This window comes from Lissotriton vulgaris, chromosome 6, assembly GCF_964263255.1.
Source record: "Lissotriton vulgaris chromosome 6, aLisVul1.2, whole genome shotgun sequence".
Taxonomy (NCBI): Eukaryota; Metazoa; Chordata; class Amphibia; order Caudata; family Salamandridae; genus Lissotriton; species Lissotriton vulgaris.
In genome coordinates, this window is record NC_141694.1 from 1,764,434,069 (window position 1) to 1,764,459,678 (window position 25,610).

Genomic DNA, 25,610 nt, shown 5'->3' on the forward strand with positions numbered 1-25,610 from the left:
GTAGAATGTGTATTCTCTTGCATCCGGGTGCTGGAGTCTCCAGGGGTCTCTGAGGTGGAGCTTTGTGCATATGTTTGTCAGGGTACTCTGCTCTTGGGCTCTATGGCTCTGCCTAGCCGGGTGTCTGTCAGTGGCCTGGTCTAGCACCTCATTCATGCCCCCGGCCGATAGTACCAGGTCGTCATGGGGGAGTTTGTCTAGTCTGCTTTCTACGCTATTCCAGAATTCCTTGTTCTCTGAATTGGGACCATAGACGTTGGCTATGTGTATGGTCTCGTCCCCTCTTTTCAGGCTAGTTATCAGCAGTCTACCATCCTCATCTGTGTGGCACTCCTGTAGGGTTAGGTTGCTCTTTTTGTGTGTCAGCGTGATGACTCCTCTTTTTTTTTTGTTTGGCCGGGGAGCAGAAGGTGCCACTTATCCAGTTTGCTCTGAGGCGCTGCGCATCCTACTCTGAGAGTTTAGTCTCCTGGAGGACGTACACATCGGCCTTGAGTTTTGCTAGGTAGTCTAGCGTCTTCCTGCGCTTGACTGGGTGGTTAAGGCCTTTGACATTTAGGGACACTACTTTGATATCCGAGCTTAACTGACTAGGTGTTGGTGTGGTCATGAGATTGCGTGTCTGTCGCCTGTTGGTGTGGTGTTCTCCATCAGTTGATTGTGTTTGCGCCCCCCTTGCAGCCTTCCCGCTGGTGTGTGTGCTCTAGGTCGCAGCCTTCCCGCTGGTGTGTGTGCTCTAGGTCTCTGACCCCCATGCTTCAACAAGGTCGTAGGTCTATTGGCTCTGTCTCCGGGACGGATAGAGTTCAAGGACAGAAAGGGAGAGATAGGAAAGAGGAAAGGAGAAAGAAGAAAAACACAGAAAACCAATAGTCGCATGCCACTGTACCTGAAGGGCTCCCCTCCCCCAACCCCCTCCCCTCCCCCGTGCTTCGTACTGTAGGCGTGCGACAGTAAGGACCACCCCCCCACCCCCCCGAGAGTAGTCTCTGGCATAGCTTTTATATATCGAAAGTTCGCCCCCCCCGTCTGCTCATGTAATGTGAGCGTCTATGATGTGTACTTAGCAAAGTCAAAAGGATATACCTTTGCTCATCTTGTTTCTGCTGAAACTTCTTGTTGGTTGGTTCCTGGCTCCCCTGGACGGCCTTGGGAGCCCTTGAGGTGGAGGTTCAGCTTCTCCCTTGGCTCTGTCTTTGAGATGAGGCAGGATCTTGAGGTAGGTCAGTTGATCAGTCTTGAGGTAGGAATGTTGGCAGTTTTGCATGAAGATGATCTGCCGAAAGAAGTGCAGCTGATCAGTCTTGAGGTAGATGTGTAAGTCAGAAGTTGATCTGGCTCAAAAGGTGGTGCTAGACCACGAGGTAGCGTCAGTCGGACATTCACTAGTGTTCCTGGCGAGAGTGTTCATATTCCGGCTCCTTCTTCTTCACCGTTTTTCGGCGGGGCTCGTCTTTTCCCCGTATCTGGACTTTGGGCTTCCATGTCTTCTGGGGTGGGGTCTTGTAGATATCTCTTCAGCTCGCCGGGGTCTTTGAACATCAGGGTTCCTCTTCTGTCGGTGATTTTCATTCTTGATGGTCCTGCAAAGCTGAAAGTTATGCCGTCTCTTCTCATTCTGTCTCTTAGGGCCAAGAAGCCTTTCCTGATTTCCACTGTTTGCTTGCAGAAATCCTGTGTGATTATGATTTTGTTACCGTTCCATATCAAGTTCTGGTTCTTCCTTGCGGTTGCAAAAATTGCTTCTGTCTGGTAGCTACGGAGCGGTTTGCATATGATGGGACGCGGTCCTCGGCCATGCTGGGGTTTGGTGGCCGGTACTCTGTATGCCTTGTCGATTTCAAATTGCCTGTCGAAATGTATTCCTGTTAGTTGCGGCAGTAGGGTTTCTAGTAGGGCTGCACAGGACCCGGTTTGTTCTTCCTCTCCTTCTGGGACGCCTAGAAGGCGTATGTTTCCCCTCCTGTTTCTATCGTCTTGTTCTGCGATCAGTTTTTGGAGGTGGTCGAAGGTCTTTGCCACGTGTCTCAGCTCTTTGCGCGTTTGTCCGCTGTTATCCTCTAAATCACTGCAGTTTGTCTTGCTTTGGTCAGCTCTTATGGCCGCTAATTCCATCAGGATATTGTCTATTGTCTTTTTTGTTGCCTTAGCCAGCTCATTTCCTTCGTTTATTTTTTTGAGGAGCGTGTCCAAAGTGGTTTCGTTCTTTTGATCGGTTTTCAGTTTTGATGGGGATTCTAGTGGATCCTTCCTCACCTTTTTGATCTCGTTGGTGGGTTTGCCGTTGTGTCCTGCCATCGTTGCAACCCCTCTTCTGGCTAGATATGTGTGGAGCCTGTCGACCCTTTGCTGTTTTGAGCCCAGTCCTTCTAGTCGGAATCCGCAGGCCTCTCTGATTGTCCTTGTCCTAGTCTTAGCTCCCGCCAGTTCCGTTTGTAGGTGAGGGTGTGTCAGGGCTGCGGTGGGCCTCTCTGCCCAGATGTTGTGGAGGTCGGGCGTTACTCTGCTTTTCTTGCCCCTGCCCCTTTGTCGGGTTTCTCGATATTCCTTGTGCTTTTATGTGCGGTGTTCTGTTGGGCCTCTCTTCTGGTTGTTCGGCAGTCGTTGTGTTGGCTTGTGTGGACAGACTTGCTTGGTCTTCGTGGCTTGCGCCTCAACGGTGGCCTCTTTTTTTTTTGTGCACATGTTGTCACCTTGCCTCTTCTGTTAGTGTGGGCAGGTTTGTTGGCCGAGTTGCATAGTTTGTTTTCTCACCCTTGTCGAAGATGGCTGCCCTGTGTTACTTCCGGTTTAAGTTTTGTTTGGCTTTGCCCTTCCCGGATTAGTCCTGTTCAAGATGGTCGCGCCCTTAGACACGACTTCTACTTCTGCGTGTCTTCTTTGTACTCACTCGTTGTGCACTTGTGTCTGCGCTTGGGAGCCTCGTGGCCGTTCCGTGTATCGCTGGGGGGTGGAGCGGGGCCTCGGAGCTATTCTGGCACTTTATGTCAGCGTGGGTGGCGTTTCGCTAGCTTGATTTCGCCTTTTTCCGCCTCCCTTTGTTGTTCGTTGTTCGGCACAGAGAGGGGGGTGGGGGTGTAGCGAGGCTCGGGGTTGGACCGGCGCTTGTGTCAGCGCAAGATGGCCGCTCCCGTTGTGTGATTCTGTTTGATCCTGGTTTCACTTTCCGTCACCTTCTGTTCTGCGCCTCCCCTGCCACTCTTCTGTGCCCCCCTGGCTCTGCTTCACTGACCGTGGGCGCGTTTGTCTCCCGTTGTTGTTGATCTTGTTACTGGCTGTGTTCGGTGCGATGCGGAGGGGGTGGAGCGAGGCACAAGATGGCCGCTCAGGTTTCGCTTTCGATTCTTCGCCCCCCCCCCTTGTTGCTCTTCTGTGCCCCCACTGCCTGTGCCGTGGGTGTGATCAATGTTAGTTCTCGCTCTGTGCGTTGTCCGCTCCCCCTCTCCTTACTCTTAGTTTCAGTGTCCCGAGGCCGTTCGCTACGCTATGACACATCCGTGTGCTGCCATCTTGGGCTCTTTTCTTCGCTTCCCTTCTGCGTCGGCTTCTTTAAATTTTCCCCTCTTTCTGCTGCTTCCCCGTGAGCTCCGTATCCATCGACCTGTGCTCTGTATCTTACCACACCGGATCCTCCCGTTCGTTCAGGGGTTTATGCCGTGCTGGTTGCTTTGTCGCCGTTATTTTCTCTCGGGGTGGTGGAGGTAATGGACTCAGGCACCTGTCCTCATCACTGTCCAAGCCACGCCCCCATCATTACTCTTTCAATATACACCCGGTATGTTGTATTTCCCATGAGACGGATGCTTCTGGACTCCCGGATCTTGGGCTTCGCAAGCGACATAGAAAGAAGACAGGCATGTCGATGCCTGTGTGGACAGTGTAAATCCAAGATGTACAGTATAATGGTCAATTTCACAGTTTGCAGCAGGCAAAAAAATCAAACGGGCAGTTTTCTTTAGATAACTTTGGAATCAAAAATCTTTAAAATAGATTTACATTTATATGTCAGATTTTCTTTGTGAACTACTAAATGTGGTGTTTAAACGTATAATTGCAGCAGTAGTATCGTTCGTAAACGTAACTTCACATGACGACTGTAATTTTGCTTCGTCAGTTCGTAGCAAAAATGTTTTGGGATTAAAATTCGGAGGCGCGGGCGGGTCGCTGGTTCATTCCCCCTTTCAAGATGGCCGCCACTTAAGCTGAGGCGAAACCTCCCAAGTGACGGTGGCCGAAAGGGGCCATGTGTTCCGGCTTCAAGGAGTAAACACGCCGCTGTCCTGTAACACGAGACTTAACTACTCCTGACTTTTGTGTCGCTGCCACCTGTCAGTGCCGCCAGGGATTGCCAGCCATGAAGCAGAAAAAGACAGGTGAGTTCTGCCCAGCTTACACTCCTCTCGTGTTTCACAACGGTTCCCATAACTTCCACCTAGATACATTGCACACACTGCGCTAACTTGCCTTATTTCCTTGTCATGCCTATCTACGCACACTGACAACACTTCTCTTGCGTCCCTGGCGACCTACATCTTACAACCAGATGATTACTTGCTCGGCTACAGCACTTATCAGGTGTTGCAGCTCTGCGGAGGATGCCTTACATACATTCTGATGCATGCCACTGAAACCAGTACACACACGTATGTCTTCACCGATGTGTACCTGCAGTGGAAATCCATCCACCACGGTTCTTTTCTATAAGAACTAATGAATCGTCAGAGTTGGAGTTTTAATTAATTTACCCAGTGAACTAACTGACTTGAAAACAAAACATTGTAAAAGGAAACTCCAGGGATGAAACCACGATGTCGCTAATAGCATGGAACCATGCACCTTACATGCACGCACTATTATCACTGACTCGGGCTTTGCACCGACATCCACTGACACACAACCATTAGAACAAGCAGACACGGACGCTGGGGCAGTTGATGCTGTCACAAATCAGTAACCAGCACCCTGGTGTGAGAGGCAGTCCTTTAGTCTTGTTTCTCTAATTCATGCAAGTGGCCTACACTGGGAAGAGCTGGCCACTATCCCTATCAGCAGCTTGTCCTTTATGTGTGTTTCCCCTCACTTCCTGTCCCCCGTACGTGCCAGGATGCGATATCCATTAGTGTTTCAGGTCAGGATCGTCCACAGGGTCCTAACACCCTGCCCACTTCACGATAGACCACATTGACATGGGCATCAGATTGGCCAAGAGCCCATCTGCCATTTGCAGGTGGGCGTCAAAAGTTGCTCCACCGTGGAGGGTGGAGGACCAAAGAAGTGTGTCATGACCGTAAGTGGTCATGAGTTATGCCACAGAGAGGAGGGGGCAGAGTAGAACCCTTTAAAAGTGGGCTCCCCCCTCCCCCAGTGACCTCCCTCTTTGTTCCCTGATGTGCTGCGGGAGCTGGACTGAATGTTTGCCACCCATCCACCCCAACATGTCTACATTGGAGCTTATCGTAGCCTTGTAATGACACTAATGCTTGAGGGAGACATAGTAACTACTCTACTTTGGGGCATGGAGATACAGATGCTGGCGGGGCTTTAGAGTCACGTGAACTAGGAGTCACAGATCCTAGGTCAGAGAGTCAAGGAAGAAGATCTTTACACTGGGACAGGTAGGCACCGACACTACAGCAGGGGGATAAATACACCTGAACAGCGAGACACATACACTAGATTAGAATTACAGGGATATGGAGACGGATATTGTGACAGGGAGGCATAGCCATTGGCTCTGACAGTCATATGGACAAAGTGAATGGGGGATGTGGACATCGGCTCTGACAGTCATATGGACATAGAGAATGGGGGATGTGGACAGTGGGAAATCAGCCAAGGGCAGTGGGACTGAGACATGTATCCTGGGACATGAAGCCATATGACTATACTGATATTAAGCCAGACAATGAAAGGTGCCCAATGGATCAGATAAACCTGCCCTTTGGGCATGGAGTAATGGACACTGGGACTAGGAGATACTGCTACTAGAGCGGAGACTGATTCACACACTGGAACGTGAAGGCTGTGTGGCTCAGAAGTGTGGCTCAGGGGTTAGAGGCGGCAGACCCGGAAGCTGAGATCGGTCCTGGACCAGGGTTCAATTCCCCGCCTCGGCGGTTCTTGGGCTCAAAAATTCCACGGACTTGATAATTCTCGTTCCGGTGCCTACTTGACTCACGGGTTCACACTCTGCGACTCTGGGCAATAGCTTGCTTAATCTCCACTACGGCCCCTCGCGGCGGGATGCCTGGCGTTCACCTTGTGGATACCCTGCTGGGGTTATCTCACAGGGGAATACCAGGACGGGTTCCCAAGGCAAGCGCCTTGATGCCTTCGGGTGATACGTGCGCTATATAAATCGCAATACATTTACAGTGGGACAGGAAGAAACAATCATAGTGATGGGGTACAACACCTAAATGTCAGGAATTTATCCCCCACATAAAAACGCTATTTACCATCGCAGGCATCGAAAGATGTGCTTAGATGTATGTGTTGTTGAATACTTATTTGATGGATTTTACAGTGTCAGCAGGGGCGTAACGCAAGCCCTCATTTTGGCTGCCTGCAACCGTGTCTCCATTGTGCATGTTTTCCATTTTGAAGCAGGCTGTCTCCGATGGTGCCTTACTGATCCAGTCCTGAAGAGAAATAAAGTAACAAATACTTTGTCTTTCAGGCAGAGCCTTTGTGTGAGAGGTGGAGAAGGCAATAAATAATACGTATACTGCTTTGTGCTTGCTTTGATATTAATGTTAACTTTTGGAATCCTTTGCTTTTTAAAAGGTGGGAGGGGTGTATTTGGTCTTGGGGAAGCAAGAGGACTGTAGTGAAGCTAGGTTTTTCAGATCAGGATTTAAAGAACCCTAGAACCACAAAACCAGCATGTACGACAAACCATCATTTTTATGTGCTTTTAAATTCAGGTAAATTAAGGTATGATAAGAAGAATAGTTGTGAAAGTAAAACAGTGTGGATTGTGCAAAGAAGGTTAGTCCAGGTTTGGTGTGCTGGTACTTTGAGTAAGATGGTATGATGATACTTTATCAGAGGCTGCAGATTTACAGCCTCCAACTTACCGGACACAATCAAGTGCAGCTGCAAACCCATCGTTACCTGAGCTGGATTGAGCCACATTGGGAGAGTTGCTTGTAATGGTCGTAGACTGACATGGTAGCAAAAGGGACTACAGAGCATTGTTTATGTACATTGACAGAGCAGCTTGTACGTGCCTTATTCGAGAAGAAGCAGGTGGACAGCACTGCCACTTAGTAATGAGGCTTGTCAGGAACCTGGGGCTAGATGTATGAAATACTGATCCCAAATTGCAACCAGTACTTTTGTGACTAATGTGGAATTTTGCGAACTAGTATATGCACTAATAGGTCGAATTGCCGGGGGGAGGGGGCACAATTCAACCTACCACATCAGTATTCATGAGATAGATCACAAGTTGTAACTCACTGCAATCGCTCTCTAATTGGTGGTTGATTTACATCATATTGAGGGTAAACAGACCACTGTTTCTGTAGTTGTTTTTTCAGATATATATTTTTCTAAATGAAGCACGTTTTCCTTGAAAGAAATGGGGATTAGCTTAAATTAAAAAAAAAACGTTTTAAATGTTTGTTTGATAGTAGACAGTAGTTCCCCGAACCACTGCCTGCTCAAGAAACTTGTTTTTTTTACATTCGCAAAGGGGAAACGGCTTATCATCCCATGTTGGCAGTTGTTAAAATCTGATTGTTTCTCAACCAAATATCAGTTACAGAAATGTTACACATACCATTTCAAATTGCTAAGTAGAAGGGACGTCTTAAAAAACCCATTTCAAATAGCGATTTGTTATGCCTTTAAAAACTAGTTTTGTGCTTCAGTAACATTTAGCAGTCCAAAACCCTTTAATTTAGGAAATCACAGGCTTTGCAACCACCAATTAACATCATACAGCTAGACCATTTTCCTAAATTGTAAATATTAAGGGCCTGATTTGGATCTTGGCGAACGGGTTACCCTGTTACGACGGTGACAGATATCCCGTCCGCCGAAATATAAGTCCCATTACATCCTATGGGATTTACATTTGGCCGACGGGTTATCCGTTAGCGTTGTAGCAGAGTAACCCATCTGCGAAATATAAACCAGGGCCTAGGTTACCAACACGGGCAAAATAACACTTGCTAACAATGCTGATTATTTTCATATTTAGGATTGATGCTAAGAAAGACATTGCAGCATAAGGTAAAGCAAAACTTACTCCAGCCATGAAATCCCTCCATATGGTTCCACAAAAAGCAGGAGTGAACTTCATAACTCTCTGCCTTGTACATAAGTAATTCCTTGGACAATCACTGAACTAATTCCAAAATGTGTTTGGGCCAGATGTACTAAAAATTATGTACAAAAGTAATTGCAAATTGTGCACCAACATTTGGTGGATTGATTCTGGTTTTGTGAACTGGACTAAGAACCATGAGGTTGACTTGTTGACTCACCATTCAGAGTGGGTTGCAATTCGACCTACCTCCTTACTATCCATTAAGAAGTTTTCAAAGTGCAACTCACTCCGATTGTATGCCATCACATGGATAGAGGCCTGCAGGGGTCAGTAGACACAATGATGGCGATTGTATTTAAAATATATTTTTGTAAAAGTAGCCCATTTTCACCAAAGGAACACCTTTTTAAGAAAAAAAAAATACTTAAAAAAAAAAAAAAGTTGAAGAATATTTAGTGATCCCTTGGGCCACGCCCAAACAGTATATATTTGCCTATGTGAATGGGTTGCATCCTCCTTTGAGGAGTCTGTAATCTATTAAAGGTTTGCGATCCAATTTGTGGTTGGAAGTTTGGAAGGCATGTCTTAAACATGCGCCTTGCATGCATTTTTCAACTCCCTGAGCGACTCGGTAAGCATTTACCGAATCACAAAATGTGTTTACTACATTAAAAAAATGCTAATCTTGGGATTTAGGGAATCATAGGCTTTGCAACCGCTAAATAGCTTCCTGCATCTGGCCCCTGATTCTGGGATAGCAGGGCAACAATGTGGCAATTCAGTGCTAGGGGCATTGGCAGTCCTACTCATAAGGACACTAGTTGCTGTGGCAGGCTAGGATTGTGTTGCTTTGGTAGAGCTGCTTGTAAGGGCCCTGATTTTGGAACAGTAGGATTAATGGAACTGCAAGTTGGGTTGACATACATTGTTAGTTGTGCTTGTATGGGCACTTGTTTTTGAAAATGTAGGTCAGGATTGAGGAGCATTGCCAGTGTTGCTTATGGTCTGAATTCTGGAAGAGCAGCGGTGCTGCAGGTCAGGAATGAGGTGTATTGGTTGAGCTTCTTGTGAAGGTTGAATCATTGCAATAGCAAGTTTGGTGCCAATTGGGCCCATGTATTGCAATCACTGACTTTTTATTTCACAGCTTATCAACATGCAAGCTTCTGTACCTCTGATCTACGTCAACTGGCCTAACCCATCTAAAAGCTATGTCAATAAATGCACATAACTGAAATAGGTTGTCCCTACTGACATGGAGCATCTGATAATGCTTCCAAGGCTGCAGGTCAGACCTGAGGCACATTGACCTACCTGCTTGTGAGGGCCTGAGAAGATTAATTTGCATGTGAGCCCCTGGATTTGCTTATCCATGTGGAGGTATGCATGTTCATGAACAGCCTGTGTGCTTCTCAATGCATTTGTTGTTCGCCTATGCTGGAATTTTAGGTGGGGCGCTCCTTCCTGAAAGCTCAGACGCTCCTTCCTGTGGCAACATCATTAGGGCAAAGGTCATATACTGTGATTGTCAGTGCTTTTATTATGCGTATTTGTAATTTTGAAGCCTGAATAAATTCTACTTTTTGGTCACTGAGTGTTGGCATGTATACCGTCCTACAGAGATTAAGCATTACAGAGTATTGCGCAATTATAGAACTGGTTATCAGAAGGTTGAAGAAGGAGCACTGAATTGATCAGTTGTTTTGGGGCTCATTCCGCATATGGGACCAGAAATAATCACTCTGGTAGGCAGGGGAAGAAAACAATCATCCAGACACGATTGGAGCTGCTTTGGAGAACAGATGGATGTTTAATGTGAGGTAAATCGAATTTTATATGACCAGGTATGTCCCCTATCATGTACCCCAACGTCCCATGTATATGCATGACCTCCGTGCATTTACCCTCCATGGCCGAAAATGAAGACGCAAATGCATTTGCGTCCAACGTTAACATGTCATCTACCAGACCCACCATGAATGACTCGATAATTCAGTCTTTAAACATGCCATGCCAACGTCTTTACATGGTGCACTTTTAACGCGAAGCCATGTTTTTCTGGCTCTGCCGAGCTAGGCCCTGAATTGAGGCTCCGAAGTTTCTTCTGTCTCTGAAAGCTGCCGTTCAGGTTTGCATCCCTGACCTCTGCCTTACTTCCTGCCCAGTGAAGTGGTGCCCGGCTCGGCCTGGCTTGGTCTGCCTGCCTGCCAAGACAGTATTTTGCCTAAAAGTTATCGGCTCAGCCTCCTCGAAAACACATTCCAGTCTAGTGAAATAGGTAAACATATTCCCGGCTGCAGAGTAAAGGGCCCTGCCTTCCTGTCTCCATGCAAGTGATTTACAGCACCCGTTACCATGGTAGGCCCATGGCCCCCGCGCATTGTACCAAGACACGTATGCACTCCCTAGCATTCAGTGATGTATGGCCCCTGCCCGAGAGACCTTTCACTCCAGACAACACATCCTCCAAACATGAGATATCAGATAGGTTATAGGTATAGGTCGTTCTGACATCCCAGACATCGAGACTCCTCTACTAGAGCTAAAGTCAAGTCCCCCAGCTCTCCCCAGTTACACGTCCTTTACACGTCATGCCAGCTGCGCGCGCATATAGAATAGAGGTTTCTGCGGACCCTGCAAGAATTCTCCTATACATCCACCCACTTATGACACTTCTTGTGACGTTCTCTAGCACACACCTCCGTGTACGCCTATTACACGCCTTCTTTTACGCCCATATGTTCTTATCTTCTTCTTTTCACTTGTCACGCCTACTGTATTCAATGCAATTATACTGTTTTACTATATATAATGTGTGATGTTAATAAACTATGAGATTGTCCCTTCCTGAACCTTAGTGGTGATGGAACCCGATGTCCCCTGCCTCGAGGCATTCCATTAAAGCCCGTATGACTCAGATACCACGGACTCTGCCTCTCATTTGATTGAGCTATCCTTATTGTTTATTTTATGCCTAGAAAAATAGTCCGGTAATTTTATTTACCACAAATGTGTGATGATGAAGAACAGAGACTCTACTTGGTGCCAAAAAGAGCTTACAGTGAGCAAGGGGTAGGAAAGCGGCCACCCAACACCAGTCTTCCTTTGTCTATGGCTACCTCAGTTGTGCCTTGCTTTGGCAGTGTGCTTTGTTATAGGGCTTACGAAAGAGCCCATTTCCAGCTTTACCTGTTTAGATATGAGGCTTGCACAGCCACACCCTATTCTGTAATTGTTTTCGGAGACAGTATTGCTGCAGCCTGTGGTGTACTTCTTTAATGTGTTGAAGACTTGTACACCTACTGGTAAAGATGTACCAGTATTATATATTAGGAAGGCTTGCACAACTAGTGAAATAAAACACATTGAACAAGTGGCAGCATTTCCCCCCCCAGACCGTTCCAAATGTTCATAAAGCACTGGGAGTTTTCTCTCGATTTGTTTGGGATAATTTTGTATTTTTGTCTGGCCATGTTTGTAATAGTGGACCTCAACATATTAGGTGCCAGGGGTAATGCCATTCTCTTCATTGTCAGGTCAACACTAAGGGTTTTCCCACTCATGGAGCCTGCGGCTGCAATGCAGTCTGAAATATAATGCTACCTTGGTCTCTAAATGAGTTGGGAAATCGAGGCTGCTAACTGAATGTATCTGTGAGGTAAGGGACAATTACAGTCAATCAGTAAATCAGAAGGTCTGATTGCAGAGCATGCTGAACTTACATGGTTGTAGGGGTTCTCTTTGACTATTATTATATCAATAGGCCAAAACAGTGAAGTACTTCCAAAGGGTGGGTGACAGCTGTCAATAACAAGCATTTGCAATGCAATAGGTCTCGCATTAGGAAAGTTTGAGCTATTGGTATTGTAAATGACATTGTCTATTTATGTTTTGTTTTTGAAAATAGCAAAATTAATAGCTTTGTCATTACAATGCCAATAGTTTTTCTTTTTCAATAATTAATACTTAACCCCTTAAGTGCGGGGAACGTTCAGCGGTCGTCGCGTGCACTACCTCGCTAGTGCTGCGCACGTCCGCTAAACGTTCCATTCCCGTTAGCGCAATCGAACGTCCGCACTGGGGCGGAATTCTCGGCGCGCTTAAGGGGTTAAATAAAAGTTATTGTAATTTATAACGGCAATAGGGGTGTGAGGATGAGGGTGTGTGAGTGAGGGTGTGTGAGGGTGAGGGGTGTGAGGGTGTGAGGGTGGGAGGGTGAGGGGGTGTGAGGGGGTAGGAGGGTGAGGGTGAGTGAGGGTGTGAGGGGGTGTGGGGGTGAGGGGGATGAGAGTGTGTTAGGGTGAGGGTGAGTGAGGGTGTGTAAAGGTGAGAGGGCTAAGGTGGGTGAGGGTTAGTGAGCATGTGTGAAGGTGAGTGAGGGTTGTGAGGGTGTTTGAGAGTGAGGGTGTGGGGGTGTGCGGGTGAGAGGGTGTGAGGTTGTGTGATGGTGAGGGGGTATGAGGGTGAAGGGGTGTGAGGGTGAGGGGGTGTGAGGGTGAGGGGATGTGAGGATGAGGGGGAGAGAGGGTGAGGGGTGTGAAGGTGAGGGGTGTGAGGGTGAGGGGAGGTGAGGGGGTGTGAGGGTGTGTGAGGGGGAGGGTGTGGGGTTGTGAGGGGGAGCTTGAGGGGGTGTGAGGATGAGGGGTGTGAGGGTGAGGGAGGTTGAGGGTAACGAGGTGAGGGTGATGGGGGTGATGGTGTGTGAGGGTGGGTGAGGGTGTGTGAGGGTTATGGTGTGTGAGGGTGTGTGAGGGTGAGGGGGTGTGTGAGGGTGAGGGGGTGTGTGAGGGTGAGGGGGTGTGGGCGTGTGGGGGTGTGAGGGTGTGGGGGTGTGAGGGTGAGGGGGTGTGAGGGTGAGGGGGTGTGAGGGTGAGAGGGTGTGTGAGGGTGAGAGGGTGTGTGAGGGTGAGAGGGTGTGTGAGGGTGAGAGGGTGAGTGAGGGTGAGGGTGTGTGGAGGTGTGATGCACACGTGATCAGGAAAATGCTGAGAAGCCCAGGACAAGATAACCAGTATGCTGAAGTATTCTGACCGACGGTCCAATACTGCCTGCTGTGTTGGGTGAAAACAACATTTAAATGACTGTTGAACAGGCCAGTGGGTAAAGAGTGCTCACCAAAAGACTTTATGTAATTATGCATGCATATATTATTATGATTTTGTTTGATTACATGAAGCCATTGAAACAGCGTACAGCAGTCTCTAGGCCACACCTATATTAGGAGCGACACATGTTCCATAAATATTTCAGAGAAGCAATAAACCACTGTCACTTTGGCATTCCACTCCCTTGCCCCAGTGGGTTATTGAGGAGAAAAAACAATTTTGCCCTGGGTATTTCTTTTTTAAAATGCCAATGAGTCACACGTTTAGTCTCTGATCTGTTCGAGGACTTGCTGAAAAATTATCCATTCATAACATAATTCCATCTGGCAATTGACGTTTTTGCTGAAGAGTAGAGTTTATTAAAAAAGTAACTTGACTTATTTTCTTTACACGTAATAGTTGATGTTATTTTTATGAGAAATTTCACTACAACATAAAGAAGGAAGCACTCACTTTTTAGTTTCAATGATTCTGAGAAAATTCGAGCCATGTATAGGCAATGTGCATGCAACAAATACATATGTTAATAAATATTCAGAAGCCACAGCTAGAGATGATTGTTACCTGTGTTTATTTTCTAGCAATAAAAACTCTCCAAGTCTAAGAAATAGTACAGTGTTACACACAAAGGCATTTCTGACCATAAACATATGTTTACAGTCGAAAATGCCTTCCAGGAATTCATAAAAGGGATTCTGCCCAATGCAAGTGGATTTATAGTGGGGGATTTCTCCATCATGACTGTGGGGAAGTGTGCAGTAGCTTACGTGCTACGGGTGGAAAGTGGGTAGCACAGGCTTTTTAAACAAGCAATGGCAAAGCCAGCAGGTTTCGTCTTCACATAATTTATTGCCTCTGTCAATTGTTTTAAATATTACACAGCACTTGAGCTGCTGTGCAACATGGCTTATAGTAGAAACAAAAGCACTATGACTCAGTCAAATGTGTGCGCATCATAGAACTTTTTTTTACATGAAGTCATGTTTCACAAAAATTCAACTGCTACGCAGTATGTAAAAAAGAAAAACATTGCTAAAGGCAAACGGTTTCACATAGGAGAAACCTATTGGCTTTGCCAATGCTTGTTTATGGTGCCACGGATCGGAGATTCTTTTCCCTAGACCTCCCAGAACAAAAAGTTTGTTCTAACATACAATTTAATGTGGAATGCTGAACCTTTTTTTTGTTGCAAAAATGATCCAGCACACAAATCAATATATTGAAAATCTGTACAATAGTAGTCACTGTTCATGATTCGAAAGATGGAAAATCATTCAGTAGCAGAATCTTTGGATGTTTTTAAGAAGTTCAATCTTTATTTGATTCTTCACACATGTAGCCTACTATTTTCCATCTTTCGACTCATGAACAGTGATTGCTATTGTACAGATTTTCAATATATTGATTTGTGTGCTGGATCATTTTTGCAAAAAAAAAATACAGGTTCATCATTCCACATTAAGTTAAAACATACATATTCAATACCACATACACTGTCCCACACAACCCGTGTAACTCTCATACTCAGACTTCCACATATTCCATAAACAAACACACAGCCAATCTTTCACACATCAAACAAAAATAATCTCACTAGTACATCAACGCCATCGCATGAATTGATATAGATGGAATATAATTTATTAAACAAAGGGGTGTTAGGCAAAAGCAAAGATAATGAGGATTGGAGATGGAATAAACAATCCTGTTTCCCTCAAGAACCACGCTGACGCGCGTTTCGGTGTATCGACCCGACCGGGCCACACCTTCCTCAGGGCGACAATATACCACGGGGAAGGGGACTGAATATCTGAAAATACAAAATATACATATGGATATATAGATACATTGACATCCGCGATATCAAAAAAACATTTGTTCTGATATATTACATAGGGTATTGTGGTTTCTTTTTAACATATGGCTCTGAATGGGACGGTGGCTCCAGATAAATGATATAGGATTGTATATTTTAGACTGAGGAGAGGAACTCCTCACGGATCTGGAAAAACAGTTCTTCAAGGGAGGTATATGCTATCCACAAAATCACATTCTTCATCTTAATCCTCATTTAACATAAGCAAAAGATGCACTCTAGGGGGCAATTCCGTCAGAATAATCGAGAGGGCCTGCTGAGTAGTCTAAAAGATACAACAATGCGATTTCATACACCGGAGGTGTGGTTCAGGGGCAACCAATGGAGTCAAGCGGACAAACAAAGCATGCAGTTCTCTTAATTACCTTTATGTAATAGTCACCGGATCAGTAGGGGTGGTTGGGGGGGCGAGGGGGAGGAGCATGATCGGGTTGCTTTAACGTGCGGTAGGGTTGGTGGTATCAGTGCAATGTAGGGGGCGGGGCTCCCAAATACCAGAGATAGCACCGCGGGGATTCAAGTGCCCTCCAGTGGCGTTTGAAAGTGTGCAGGTTCAGGCCACACACATGCCACGACCCGAGAGCTTTGAGGTGCAGGTAGAAGGGACGAGTCCAGTGAAGTTTAAATGCGCTCGGACAGCACGTGGGGCGTAGGGAGCTCCGGGTACAATTTTGGGGGCGAGGGGTGAATAATAGTAAAATAATGCATACGTGGGGGCGCAGGAAGGCTGGGGTGCAGGGATACCGCTCATGAGGGGCAGTTTCTCGGACAGCCGGATGCTCAGTTTAGGAGTTGCGAAGCAGCCAAGGTAATGGGGCTCAGGAGCACAATGTTACAGAAGAAAACAGTAGACAATAGCAGAGACTAAGGGGGAAGGGAGGTGGCCCTTATGCTCGGGCTGCCAATTTTGGATTGGGGAATTAGGATTGAATCTCAGCGTGGCTCAACATGCTATGATCCTGGGCAAATTATTTAATCTCCCCGTGAGTACCACAAAAATGAATTTGTCCTGGTGTGATGCAACTGGTGCTCATGTATAGGCTCATATACCGTTGAGTCGGGCTACAGCAAAACAAACAAGTTCAAGAAATAAAAAATACTGCATGAAGCTGTCCTCTTTTGTCGAGTCTTATTAGAATTCGAGCAGTGGCCGCACGGCGCGGCATTCGGAGAGTTTCAGGCGACGAGATGTCTAAACCCTTTCGAGGTACAGGCGCTTATTCCCACATCATCAGGGATTTCATTCCAGGCAGAAGCGGAGACAATTCCTCTCGATATGCATCTTGCATAATGCCCAGCTGCGCTCAGACACCTATGCGTGACCTTCAAATTAACATGAGGCGCGTGCCTTCTAGCCAGCGTGTTGTAAAGCAGCTCCCTCCAGGCCCCTTTCCAACTGCATTTTGATATGTTTGGCTTCCTGTGTTTCCACTGAAAGATTTATCTTGGTTGATATTCTCTGCTTGAATTCCCGAATGATCCGTGCTGTGTACAGTTCCGGAATGTGGATTTCCAGACAGTTAGCATGCCGTAAATGGGACACAGCGTATGTTCTTTCAACGTCAGTGCTGGAATTGGAGCAAAATAACCCTGGAAACCACTTAATTGGGGTCAAGGTGTGTCAGAGGAGCGAGGGTGGAGTCAGGAGAGGCGGATTCATTAACAACAAGGTATGGAAGAAACTGAAGGCTCTGAAGCAGGGAAGGGGCTTACTGGGCTTGCTTGTGTGCTTCCCAGAGAGACAGGAGATTGGGAAACGCGCGCGCGCGGCCGGCGCCGATCGCTTTCCAGAGCGTGCGCGTGACATCTCCTGTCTCCTGGGAAGCAGACCCAGCAACAATAGTATCGCGCCTGCGCGATGGCATATGGCTTCGCCATATGCATCGCAGGCGCGAGACCTAAAAAGGGTGGCACCCTCACTGTTCCTTGTAGGGGACCCCCATAGAGTTTGGTTACGGCACGGAGTGTGATCTATTTTTTTTCCTTTTACTAGCTTCAAGTAACTTATGTTCCCAGTGGCAGTGTCCCTTTAAACTAACCCCATACATTTGAGATCTTTTCTCAGAGGAGGAGTCTTTTTTTTTTTTTTTGATTTCAAGAAGATTTTATTGAGAGAGATAATGATCCAAGTAATAAAAACCAAGTACAATAGAGGTGATACCAACTGACATAAGTAAAACATATAAGCATATGCATCACTCAAGACGTAGGTAAAATAGATGTAAATAAAGTTAAAAAAGACAATCAATGCGAAGTTGAGAATATGAACCAATATAGGCTGTCAGTAATCAAAAGCAAAACGCATCACTCTCTAAATTGAGGATGGGGACAAGGGAGGAGGTAGAAGAAAAAAAAAGAAAGAAGGAAAGAAGGGAGAAAAACACAGCAGAAAGAAAGAACGGGATGAGAGGACAGGAAAGCTGAAAGAAGAGAAAAAAGGATTCCCACATGAGCGACCCAATATAACACAAAGAACAAACAGCAATTAGACAGACGAATCAACAGGGAATTGAGGTTCTAACCCTTTCGAGGAGAGTTCCATATAGTCATCTAAGGTTTTCCAAAACCCCTTTTAGAGATGGAAGGCGACAGGTGTGCTAGATCAACTGAGGTGTGGGCACTGCGTAAGAAGGATACCCACGCCCACCACGTATGGTAAGAGACAGACGAAAAGGATTTCCATTCCATAAGAATGATTTTAACCGCTACAGTTAAGAGAAGATCCAACAGTTGTAGTTCTATCGGGTCTAAAGGAAGAGGAGTATGGGCAGCCAAGGGGCCTAGTAAGACTAAAGGAAAGGAAAGTTGGAGGTCAATATTAAAAGTAAGGGATAAATGTTGCTGAATAAGGTCCCAGAAAGGTTTAAGTAAGGAGCAATGATAAAACATATGCGAAAAATCACCAGTCACCAAGCCACAACTCCAGCAAAGGTCGTCGTCTTTAAGGTTGAGCGAATGAAGACGCGCAGGCGTCCAATGGAGGAGATTGAGCGAGAAAAATTTAGATTGCATTAGGGAAGGAGCTATTTTATTACGGAGAGCCAATTTACCAATGGATTGCCAAGCTTCGGATGAGATATGATCTGTGATGTTGTGATCAAAATGGCGCGACCATTTTTGTTGTGCCACCGTCTGATCAGGAAGCGAAGTGGAAGACAAAAACTTATAAATTTTGGAAGCAACATGACCAGCTTTGAGCCAAATGTGGAAAAGCGAAATGGTGGAGGAGGAGGGGTGAAGACGAGTTTTAGAAACAGCAACCTTGATTTTAAGAAAGGTATAGAAGTCAAGATTTGTTAAAGAGTGTTCATGTGCCAAGGTAGAGAAAGGTAATGGATCGCCAGAATCACTATATAAATGTTGGACAAGAGAGATTCCCTTTGCAGCCCAGTAAGACATGAGGGCGGGAGAAATAGTAATCTTGATTTTGGAGTTTCTCCAGATAGAAGACCACCTAGTTTTATGTAACGGAATTGCCATCTTCCTATCTAATTTCTTAATCGCAGTAATTGTATCAATAATGATAGAGCGGGAAAACAGAATATGCAAAGTAGATGGAGTACAAAAAGAGGCAAGTGGTAAAGGTGATGCTAATTCCTGTTCTATGAGTATCCAAGAGGGGGCATGACGAGTTGGAGGAGAAAACCAAAAAGCACCTTGAGAGGCCAAGAAAGCAGTTTGGTATTTCTCCCAGTCCGGAAAGTTACATCCACCCATATCACAAGGTCGACGTAAATATTTATATGCTAATCGAGCTCGTTTGCCATTCCATAAAAACTTAGAAGTGAGAGCATCAATTTCTCGAAAAAAGGAATCAGACAGTTTGAGCGGCAACATGGATGAGACGAAATTGATAATCGGCGTAATCATCATTTTAAGGGTTTGTAAACGACCCCACCATGAAATATGTTTTGGAGACCATGTATCCAGAAGACGACGTACTTTGGTAATAGTCTGATATTCATTATAAGCAACGGTGGCATGCAAAGTAGAACAGAAATAAATTCCCAGATATTTGAGATGTGTAGATTGCCATTTAAAACCAGCCGAGCCCATATGAGCAGGAAAGCAATAGGCATTTAAAGGGAACATCTCCGTCTTATCTTTATTTAGAATATACCCCGATACCGTTGAGAACAAGGAGATGATGTCAGAAATAGCAGGGATGGCCAAGGCGATATCATCTGAAAAAATGAGAACATCGTCAGCGTATGCGGCAGTTTTAAGACAGTGAGAGCCAAAAGAAAAACCTTTAATATTAGGATGTAAATCAATCAACCGAAGAAGAGGATCAATAGACAATAAAAATAAGAGTGGGGATAGGGGACAACCCTGTCTTGTGCCCTGGCAAAGATTAAAAAATGAAGACGTAGCACCATTGACTCTAATGTTAGCTTTAGGTTGGGAATATAAAGACATTACCATATTAATGAAAGAATCTCCAAGGTTATGTGCACATAGGACAGCTCGAAGGAATGGCCAAGAGACCTTATCGAAGGCCTTTTCTGCATCAAGGGCCAAGGCCGCGGCGGGGAGTTGGGACCGTTTGGCAGCACCGATAATATGACAGAAAGTGCGGATATTGTCCCTTGCCAGACGACCCTTAACAAAGCCAGTTTGGGAGGGATGTACAAGGTGGGGAATAAAGGATTCTAAACGCTTAGCCAGGATTTTAGAAAAAATCTTTGCTTCCATGTTTAGGAGCGAAATAGGCCGGAAATTTTTAGGATCCGAATGGTCCTTCCCTTCTTTCGGGATCACAACTATGGTGGCTTCAGCAGCCGTACCAGAAACAGAGCCATCCTGAACAAAAGAATTAAAGACAGAGTGTAACCTAGGGACAAGCAATGGAAAAAAGGTTTTATAAAATAATATCGGATATCCATCCGGGCCAGGGGCTTTCCCAGAACGGGTGGCCTTGATTGCAGCAACAATTTCCTCGGGAGAAATAGGTTCGTTCAGGATGGAGCGATCATCCTCAGAGACTGACTGAATCGGAATCGATTTTAAAAAATCTTGACACTTGTCAAAAGAGGATTGGTTAGAGGGGGTATATAGTTTGTTATAAAAATCACGAAAAACTTCAAGAATCTCCTCCGTTTGAAACTTTTTAGAGCCAGTGTGATCTGTAATAGAAGAAATTTGCGAGGACTTAAAAGAGAAATCTTGAAATTTTAGGGTAGCAGCCAAAAGTTTCCACGCCCGATTCTTCAAAAGTAACTTCTTGGACTTTTGTGCTTGGACACCAATATGAGCCCTTTTAGTAACAATTGTATTATATTTGTATTTTAGGAGCTTTATTTGCTGTAGACAAGTCGGATCTTTGGTGTGTCGAAAGGAAGCTTCTAGAGTTTTGATTTCAGATGATAAGTCAGTAAGCTCTTTTTTAATAGCCGAATTACGTTTGGACATACATTTAATGACTTGACCCCGAAAAGTACATTTAAAAGAATCCCAAAGGGTTATTGGGGAAGAAACAGAGTCCTCGTTTTCACGGAAAAAAGTATCTATATCCGTAGAAAATTCCCCCACTTGAGAGGAGTCATGTAACACTTCAGTATTTAATCTCCATGAACGACCACGTGGTTTAGGAGTAAAGGAAGATAGCGTAAAAGTGACCGCGGCATGATCAGAGATGACAATGGGGTGTATAAGCGGAGAAGAAGAGGAGACAAGAGAAGAATGAACTAGGAGATAATCAATACGAGAAAAGGAGGAATGCGGCGAGGAGAAGAAAGAGAAATCACTACCAGTGGGATTATGAAGACACCAGATATCATGAAGATGAGAAATGGAACACATGTTAAGCATTTGTTTGTGTGCTTTAGGAGGACGAAACTGAAATACAGAATTCCTGTCTAAAAGAGGGTCCATTGGTAAATTAAAATCGCCACCAACAATGAGATTGCCAGCATGCGGGGTATTATGCAAAATTTTAGTAATGGATTTCCAAAACGCTGGATCGTCAACATTCGGAGCGTAGATATTCATAACATACAAATCATGTTGTCCATCCGACAGTTTAGATAAGAGCCAACGTCCCTCAGAATCATGCTCAGAAGAGAGAATTGATAGACCGGAATTTCTTGAAATTAACGTAACAACACCATTCCGTTTGCCAGAGGCATCGGAACATGAAACATCCGACACCCATTCCTTCTTCAAAAACAGCGCTTCTCTGCTAGCGATCTTGGATTCTTGAAAAAGAACTAAATCTGCAGAGAGAGACTTACAATAATCCAAGATTTTAGACCTTTTCACCGGGTGATTCAAACCCTTAACATTAAGGGATAACACATTTAAACCTGGCATGTAAAAAAGGAGGGATCAAAAGAAGACAACACTGATAACAGAAAAAGAACGAACGTGAAAAATATAAGGGACCAACTTTTAATCAAAAGAAATTCTGTGGGAGCATCCATGTGGGAGAACCAGGAGAAAAAAAGAAGAGATGAAAATAGAATAGAAAGGAGAGAGAGAAGAGGCAGGAGGGGAGGTCTAAAAAAGACCCATATCATGCAAGGGAGAACGTGGAAGAAGCGAGTAAGGGACCCGTACTAGGAGCATAAGTGGGTAAAAAAGATTAGCCCAATACTAAGATACAGCGACTGATAATAAGAAAAGCAAGGAGCAAATAACACCGGAAAACATTAATATAATGCAATTCCTTAACTGATAAAGAAGAGAGTACTTCAATGCATAATGGAGTAACAATATCCTAGCGAGAGTAATATCTATACTAAGCAACAATAGTAGAAAAAATAATAACAGCATTATTATGTACGAAAAAGCTAACCAGCATATATCATTAAGTGAATATAATACATATTATAAAAAGTTACAACATAAAGAATAACGTATACCTGCATTTGATTACACTATGAAGTCGACTAACAGAAGTAAGAAAAAGAGGAGCGTGAGAGAATAGAAAAAGAGTATTGTAGATAAAAAAGAGGGAGAGAATAGAAGGAAGAGAACAAGTATAGTGAATAGCAGAGCAAATAAAGAAGAGAATTGTACATCAACTATAATATAAGAACATCCTAGCAGGAGATATATGTGAGTAAAAATGCTAATGAAATAAGTAAGAATACGCTAATTATATACGAAAAGTCTTAAACAGTAGATAAATGTAAAGCAGGTAAAATGCATATTTAGAACAATAACATCATAAGTGAAAACAAATTATGACAGTAATAGAGAAGAATATGAAGCTAAATCACCGAAGTAAGAAAACCGAGAGGTAAGGGAACTTGGATGAAAAAAAGAATGGAAAAGACTCGGAATAAAAGAGGAATGACAATGTTGAAGAAATAATCAGGAGGAATTGAAAAAAGGACGACAGATAGGAAGTAAGAAGAGAAAGAGTGGCAGGATAAGAAAAAGTGTTGACGTAGGATAAACAGCATGAACATATAGGTAGGTTGAATATAAGGAAGAATGAGAAAAACGATATTAGTATAGACGAAAGAAGGGCAACGTTAGGACGAACATTGTTAGAAGGATAGACCGACATGTAAATTAGCTGGAACAAGAGAGGAGGCATCTAGCCATAAAAAGTACATCCAGAGATAGAGAAGAAACAGTTCAAGTTCCTGAGGCACCAGGAGTCCGCGAAGTTGCTCTTTGGATTTCCATCTCAATCTCCAACTGGTTGTCCAGGAATGTCGCCAAATCCGCCGGTTCATCGAAGATTCTGGAACGACCTTTGTGTGTAATGCGAAATTTGGATGGACCAGAAAACGAGAAAGGAATGCCCATTTCCGTGAGTCGTTTCCGAAGGTTCAGGAAGCCCTTCCTTCTTATGACTGTGTCTCTGGCAAAGTCCTGGGAAATGGAGATGCGATGGCCATCCCAACTGACTTGCTTAACTTTCTGCATATGAGAGAGAATCAGCTCAGTGTGTTGATGTCGCAGAGGCTTAAAAATGATTGCTCTTGCTGCCTTAGGACGAAACGTTGGAACACGGTGTGCTCTTTCTATTTCAAAATCTCTATGGAATGATATTTGGAGTGTATCCGGAATCCACTGAGATAAAAAGTCTATCATAGAGGAAGATGATTTCTCTGAATCTTCCGGTAGACCAAAAATACGCAGATTAGATCTACGGTTACGGTCCTCCTGCTCAGTGAGGTCTCTGCGCAATGCCGCCATTGAGCGTTCCAAGTGGTTGAGGGATCTGGATTGTTTTTGCATACCATCCTCTGCAGAAGTGATTCGTGATTCTGTCGCTGATACACGAAGAGAAAGAGCCTTAAAGTCATTCCTGATAGCAGACACTTCCACTTGTAGCAAGTCTGTGTTAGTTTTTGTTGACTGCGCAATATCATGTACCTCATTAAGGCGTGTTAATATTGTGTCCAATGTGGAAGCAGTGTCTGGCTGAGGAGACTCGGGCGTCGGAGAGACTGACTTAAGCCTTTTCAACGACGTGCCAACATCCTTAGAGTCTTTGTTGGTCGAAGACCGATTCATATAGGCAGTGTTGAGGTAGTAGTCTGCAAGAATACCACTTGAGGAAGAGAGAAAACACAAAAGTTGCGCAGAGTGACCCACAAATAGTAAAAATAGGAGAGCAAGCTCAAAGTGCGCTATGATATTCTAGCGGTGAAAGTATGAGCAAAGCAGGGGAGCACCGTAATAAGTTCGTAGCAAAAATGTTGACACCTCTATGAAAGAAGCGGACTGAGAGAAAAATAGCGTGAGAACAGCTTAAAACCCAACCAAGCAGCAAGAGAGTAACATAAAGAAGGCAAAAATGTTACCAGTAGTGGGCGTCGTGGATGAAATGCATCAGGCAGACAAGCAACACAGCAAAATTGTATCCGCGGCGGCGCCTCTGAAGTAAAATGACAGGAACGTCATGAGCGGGAAAATGGCTGCCGCTCGTGAGGAATGCGGGCGCCTGTGAAGCGTGAGGCAGAAATCATGCATCCGGTGGCCAAAACATCAGGAAAACAGCGTCAACCAGTTCACCACATGTTCCGCTGATGAGGGTTGCTTTTTCCGTCAAGAAGGGCAGCAAGAGACGGAGAAAATCGCTCGACGGGACAAACTCGCCTCGGAGCTCAAGCGCAACACGCCATGCTGAAGCGGCGCGCAAGCCACGCCCCCTCAGAGGAGGAGTCTCTGTAGCTTGGCTATTGAACATGTACTTGAATACAGAGGTCACACAATTAATTGGGAAGTGCATGTTGAAATTGACGTCTTTTTTTTGGTCTCCTGAGTGAAGTACCATCAATTGGAAGACATGGGTGCACGCCTCCTCCTGTTCAGTCATGCTGTTGGTGGATTAGGAATAGTTTTAGGGCCAGGAGAGTTTTAAGTAAAAAGAAGAACTTGCTTGTACAATGTTTTTATAGTAAATCATGTCTTTATTATATTATTTGTAGACATTTAGTAAGTGCTGTAAAGTGGATTTGAAAGCCTGTCATCAGTTGATATGTCTTGAAATTGTGCGTTCTTTCTGATCATGTGGAGAGGGATTTATGTTTTCATGTTTTCATGTTTGTTTGTCAGATAATTGCGTATTGTGCTAGAACTGAAATCATTTGGATTTCAGAAATAATTTGGTCCATTCTGAAACATTTAACCGTGATGTGAAAGACTCAGTGGACAAACCTGGCTTCATACACTTACAACTATCCAAGCCAGAAGATGAAGGAAGATGTGACCCATTCCCTCTCAGCACTCAATGCACTCAGTTTGAAGTGCCTCATACTTACAAGAGCTTCTGTAATATATTTTAAGATGGTTGCTTTGTCATTTTTTCTGTAACTACATTTGTCTGGTTCAATAGAACAGACAATGAATAACCACAAATGCAATCTTCTCCAAACCTTTTGGAAGTGTTTTGCTTTTCCTGTTAACGGTGGCGATGTTCTGTTTCAGGAGACTTCAGCCATGCTGAGCTGATGATGATGACAATATCAGATGTGATCAAGCAACTTCTGGAAGCCCACGATCAGGGCAAGGATGTCAATCTGAACAAGTGAGTAGTATCCTGTATCGACCACCAAGCAGGCCAGGTGCTTGTTCAACAATCCCTGAAAGACAGTACACATGGCTTATTCCAAGTCTTTCTCTAGTAATGGTAGTATTTTGCAGTGATATGTGAATGGGCACAAACATAAATATGGAAACGCACACCATGCATAGAGGCAAATATCACCTCATACAGTCACAAACAGGTGGATGGATGGATTTGTGAGTATGTGGGTGAATGGATGGACGCATGTTTGGGAGTCGGTAGAAAAAGAGAAGTCCTTAGATCCATATGTAGAGGAGTAGATGAATAAAAGTTTTGCCTACACCCGTCTGAAAGAGTTGTTAGATGGGTGAATAAATTTGG

General features: G+C 44.7%; 1 protein-coding gene across 1 annotated transcript in view; it reads left to right on the forward strand.

The window, feature by feature from the left end:
- Positions 1–4,226: 4,226 nt before the first annotated feature.
- The window catches only part of ELP3 (elongator acetyltransferase complex subunit 3), an 805,914-nt gene continuing 784,530 nt past the window's right edge, over positions 4,227–25,610 (forward strand). Inside the window, exons 1-2 of the mRNA XM_086928018.1 lie at positions 4,227–4,373; positions 25,151–25,250. Of these exons, the coding sequence (XP_086784144.1) occupies positions 4,355–4,373; positions 25,151–25,250 (119 nt within the window). The 5' untranslated portion in view covers positions 4,227–4,354. The remainder of the gene's footprint in view (positions 4,374–25,150; positions 25,251–25,610) is intronic.